General features: G+C 34.2%; 1 protein-coding gene across 1 annotated transcript in view; it reads left to right on the top strand.

Annotated features, from left to right (window-relative positions):
- Dhc1 (dynein axonemal heavy chain 1) overlaps positions 1 to 5,266 on the top strand; it is a 179,887-nt gene extending 174,621 nt beyond the window's left edge. Inside the window, exons 46-48 of the mRNA XM_085945803.1 lie at positions 483 to 635; positions 2,538 to 2,670; positions 5,013 to 5,266. Coding sequence (XP_085801929.1) covers positions 483 to 635; positions 2,538 to 2,670; positions 5,013 to 5,266 — 540 coding nt within the window. The remainder of the gene's footprint in view (positions 1 to 482; positions 636 to 2,537; positions 2,671 to 5,012) is intronic.
- Positions 5,267 to 6,000: the final 734 nt, after the last annotated feature.

Genomic DNA, 6,000 nt, shown 5'->3' on the forward strand with positions numbered 1-6,000 from the left:
AATTGTTCCAAACATTGATATACATGGTTCCAAATTAGACGAGCACAATTTTTCATTTTTATTTTAAATAATAATTTTTATTTATCATGTCTATTATTTTTATTACTTATTAAAGACTTTTCTTTTACTTAATTTTTACTTTTTAATCAATTTTAATTTCTTTCACTATCGTTTTGATTCTGACACCAGATCGATTTTTTTTAAATTTTAACATTGCATGCTGGACGTTAACTGCACGACTGAAATTATTATATTACTTCTTCTATAAAATGATGTTTGATAAAAAATCTCCAATCGGCTTGAAAGCATTTTTATCATTATTGTTAATCGTTCCGACAATTGCAGCCAATTTCCTTAGTACACGTGTTTTTTTTGTAAATTACATATTAATCAATAACAGTTATAAATGCAGATAATTTGTCAAAAGTAATTTACTTGTGATAACTTATCTAAATTTTTCCAATAAGAATGTTATTCCATAGGTCTCATGGGAGTCAGCAACTTTGGGTTTCTGGTACACTGAATTGTTAGAAAGAGACGCGCAGTTCCGGCAATGGATTGTGCATGGCAGACCAAATGTATTCTGGATGACGGGTTTCTTCAATCCTCAAGGATTCTTAACAGCTATGAGACAGGTAATAATCATTAGTACACGCCGAAAAAAAATTTGAATAAAAACCTTATATTTATTTATTAAAGAATACAAAACATAACAAATCTAAATTAAGACGTACGCAATATGAGATTTACATTTTAACAAATATTACCCTCACAAGAGAGAAGAGAATATAAGAAAAAAATAAAATTACAATAAAATTTAATACAGATTTTTTTTGAAAACAAAAAACATACAGAAAAATAAAGTTTCAAAAACAAAATGCAAAGTACATCAATGAAAATGTCTATGTCTTTAGGGAGCGCATTTACTAATCTTGCACCACTCGCTAATGGTGCCTGATAGGCTTGACACGAGGAAACGGTTCTGATCCAGAATAAATCATGACTGTGACTGTGACTAACAGGCAAAAGTGTTTCAAGGGTAGAAGAGACCGACGAGATTCAAGAGAGTGAAAAGTAAGCATGCCTTGTAGAAAGGCAGTCGGAAAATAATCATTTGATTATCAAAAGGAAAATAGTTAAATGTCTTAATATAAAGACACCGAAGAAATTGCTTCTGGACGCGTTCTAAAATAAGATTATAGGAAACCTCATAAGGACACCAGATAATCGACACATATTCAAGAATACTACGCACTAATGATACGTAGAGTGTACGTAATACATTTGAATTCTTGAATGGTTTGGATTGTCACATGATGAATCATAGAAGTTTACTCGCACGTAGAGCCGTAGAAGTTATAGTCGAGTGAAAAGATAATTAAGAATCAAAAATTATCCAAGCTCTTTCGCCACAGATTAACGCTTTAATGAACTTTTTGACATACAATAATTTTATTTAATCGGGTTTCTTGACCTAGAAAAAGTAATACAAAAACATTTGTCAGTATTAAATTCTAATTTATTCTTTATTTATCAAATTTCAAGTGAACAGAGATTTCGCTGTAATACGCAACAGTCCAACTCATTGCGAATTGGTGCAAATAATTTCAAATCATCTGCAAAAAGTAAAAATTCAATTCCAACCATGGCTTTCACTGTATCATTGACAAATATGAGAAACATAATTGGTCCAAGATTTGATCCTTGGGGAACACCTTAAAGAGTTTGAAAGACTTCAGATGCGCACCCAGCGTACTCGACATATTGACAACGATGTGCGATAAATAAGATTTGAAAAAAATTACAAAATTAATAGACCCGCCTACTGCACTCAGTTTAGTTAAAAGAATATCATGATCAACTCAATCGAAAGCCTTCGGCATATCCGTATAGATTGCGTCAATTTGACAATGATTGTCTAGTGAACGAGATATGTAGGTATTCAGTGTACTCCATGAGGTTGGTAACTATTGATCGAGTAGATCGAAAACCATGTTGAGCGTCAGTCAGGTGACCATCCACATGTTTATTTATATATTTATGTAAAATGGACTCAAATAGTTTGACCGGTGCAGATAAAACAGCCACTGGTTGAAAGTTAGTTATTTAGATACCCAGCCATTTTTATGAACTGGTCTTATACGAGTTAAGCTCCAACAATCATGGACAGTAGATTTACTTAAACTAAGATTGAAAATATACACTGAAAGATTTGTTATCGTTATGCGATAACACTCTCATTCAGAAAGCTTACCATAATTATTTTTATCGGTCATTTACTTCAAAGGATATTTTTCTTGAACATATTCATAAGTAAGAGATGACGCATCTGATGAGTTAGAAAATGATCAAATGATATTTTTTATTACTTTCACTATATTTCCATGGTATCCTTTAACGTAAGTGACCCAGCACTCTAAATGGAGAATTTTACCATGCTTTGGCGTATAGTTAGGCTGAAATTGTAAGTAATATCTCCATATATGCTCATTCTTGAAGCAATAACGGTAATTTATCTTTTAATGTCATCGTTTCAGGAGGTAACAAGAGCTCATAAAGGCTGGGCTCTGGACTCAGTTGTGCTGCAAAACCTGATAACAAGACATAATAAGGAGGACTTACACGAAGGACCCCCAGAAGGTGTATACGTATCTGGACTCTTCTTAGAAGGTATCAGAAATGATTTATAAAATAGGTTTATCTTAAATTACCTACCACTAAGTAAATACTGAATATGCTCTTACGCGGCGTCATACGTGGGCGAAGTCAATGCGAATGCAACGCGACGCGGTGCAGTACGAAAATATCAAACAGTCAACGCCACCTTTAGTGGCCTACGTGCAGATAATACCCAGTGTGCGGTGCGAAGCGGTGCAGGGCTTCAGCGACGCGATCAAACGGTTTGATATTTTTGCGCGAAGTGGACGCGCGGCGGTGTAGGCATCGCCATGGTAACAATTTTATAATAAACATAGGAGATAACACATACATATTTCTAGGCATTACGATGGTAATAAACAAGTTGTATAAATGTGCGATGGTAACAGCTGACTCAGCTACACGTAGGACAACGATGCCGTTTCGCATCATTTTGGATAGTATCGCTTCAAACCGCATCGCGATCGCGTTCGCATCGATTTCGCCCACAAAGTCACCCAGTTAATAATAAATTACCTACCTATTAATGACAGAACAAAAATGTCGAGAAAAGTTATACTATGGAACTTGATGGAAATTGAATTTAAATTCTGAATTACTAAAGTTAGGTATATATTATTTCATTGGTGCCGATTATTGCGATCCGGGTTTTGCCTTTCGGCATCTTCTATGTGCACTCACCAATAGTAAATACACACTGACAGCGAATACATTTAATTCTCGTTTATATAAGATGGTAATGATATGGAGAGAAAAAAACTAGGCTTGTAAGTACCTACACAAGTTTAACTAACAGCCTCACAGCAACACTTTGTTCCCCGGTTGATGCATTCAGTTTACAGATTATAACTTAACATATTTTATTTGCTTTTTATTTAGTAGGTAGCAGTGGCGAAGTGTGGAGGTAGTCTGTTAAGATCTGACATCAATAGTGTAAACTAAGCTTTGTCAGTCAAACGTATTCATTTTCATAGAACAACATTATACCTATAGATAGTGTTCGTTAATGTTTAAAACTCATTTAAACCACAGTTGATAATAGTCAACAAATATTCGTTTATTTACGAAATAAGTATCTAAAATTATGCCATTAAACTACACATTATTATTGTAGATATTTTATAGATAGAGGAATATGTTTTATTGATTATGGTTTGGTAAGGCAAAGCTAAATGCAGTTTAAAAAACTAATCAACACCATCTGTAATATGTATTCTTAATTCAACGAAAACAAATAAGTACCTATGACTGAAAAAATATGCACTATTTATATCGAATTTGAAAAGTCTACCTCCACCCCTCGCCACTGGTAGGTATGTATTATATAGTGGCATTTCTCATTAGCGAATTTTATTGAATTCCCCATAAGTTATTATAGTTCCTTTGTTTATGAGTACGTATGATGATTTAGTGCGCTTACTGAATGTATTAAGCCTCAATTACATTGAGCTTCTTTACGAGCTGTTTATTGGCTAATTTACAATCTGCCTGTAAAGTTGCCCAGTGTAATAATCGAATAAGCTAATAAGCAGGTTGTAAACACTCTACCGAGAAAAGTTGAAAGCCGGTCAACTTTACACGCTACACGCCGGCGTGTGGGCCTACTGCGTCTACGCAGTAGAGCGCAGTACCAACCTCCCGGTAAAAAAACGAACTACGTTCTGTCAAAATAGTCACTGGCTTGTGGCTTCTCAGCGAATGGAAAGTTTTGTGTGTAATCATCAAATCGCAGTAGCTGAATCGCCCGCTTTTAAATTCGCCAATAAACAGCTCGTAAAGAAGCTCAATGTAATTGACGCTTTACTAGTGGGTATAAATTTAATAATGTATCGACTACCGGTTTTTATAAATACCTACCTACTTCAAAATTCCAAAAATATTTTTTATACTCGCTCTTTTACTTAGAGTAATTTATAAGGTATTCACGTTCTTGTATTGTAACTTGTAACAATGTGTTATATAAACGACAATTTGCTGTATTCGTAGACAGTGTGTATTTACCATTGGCGAGTGCACAAGTGTCTGAAGATAAGTTCCAAAAGGCGAAACTCAGGTCGCCGAAAATGACACCAATGGGTGTGGTATAACAGGTTACAGATCTTGAGTGTGTGTGCATTAAATTTTGTCACGTAAATAGCTATAACAAACATTCGATATTTGAGGACAATCGGTGCGCTTTGTTTAACTTTATTTTCTCTGTTCTGTGATATCTACCATTTGTGTATTAATAAATAGAGTTTACGTTATAGTTTACCTAAAATGTTTCAAATGAAATACATAGTAAAGTAAATCAACTAGAATAAGTAACTGAAAAGAATATTATTCAGTTAAACTGATGTGATTTTGAATTTCAGGGGCTTCGTTGGATAGACGAAGTGGAAAGCTGATAGAATCAAAACCAAAAGTACTCTACGAGCAAATGCCTGTCATTTATATTTACGCCATCAATACTACAGCTGGTAAAGACCCTAAACTCTACGAGTGTCCAATATACAGGAAACCCCAGAGAACTGACCTGAAGTATGTCGGCTCGATTGATTTTGAAACAGATAACAATCCAAGACATTGGGCGTTGCGTGGAGTAGCTCTACTTTGTGACATCAAATAAACAAATATATTGACGTATTTTCTATATTCATACTACTTACATCATTTTTTTCCACCATACTAAATGTGGTGTAGAATCCTCGTCATAGCCAGCAAAAGAAAGGAAAATACTGCACTTACCTATTTGAAATATGTTGCTGACGATGGCTGTTGGATAAAACACAGAACCAACTCACCGATGCTGCAGGAATTGAGCGTCAGTAAAATGTCTAGTCTAGTTCATACCAAGATAAATCTGTACATGATCAAATCAACATTGTGTCAGTGTTGCCAACCGTAAGTACTATAATTATCAGTGGCGAAGACTCCATACTAGGCGATTATTTGAAGCCTACCTTCTTAAGAAAAATATTTTTTAGTTGCATATTAACTTATTTATATAATCACTTGATTATATTATATTCTATAAAATAATTTATTTTGCCAACGAGAGATGCCGTATGTGTAAGAATGTATTACACAGATAATTACAAAACAATCTGCAAAGGTTATAAAAAATATACCACAGCGCGCCATCTGTCTTAGCGTAAATAAAAGTCGGATTATGTTTCAAATAATTCTCAATTTTTTTCATATGGACTTTACGTCACGTAGCCCCACCCAGTCTATCGAATTGTATGAACTAAGGTAAGCTCCGATCGCAGAGCCTAAAACCGACAGAAAAATAATTTATATGGTGTTTTATCGAATATTAATAGATATTGACTGTTTTCAAAAATAAAAAGAACTTGTATC

This window comes from Rhyacophila brunnea, unplaced genomic scaffold (assembly GCF_057557595.1).
Source record: "Rhyacophila brunnea isolate RB1 unplaced genomic scaffold, BYU_Rbru_1.0 scaffold_1, whole genome shotgun sequence".
NCBI classification, from domain to species: Eukaryota; Metazoa; Arthropoda; class Insecta; order Trichoptera; family Rhyacophilidae; genus Rhyacophila; species Rhyacophila brunnea.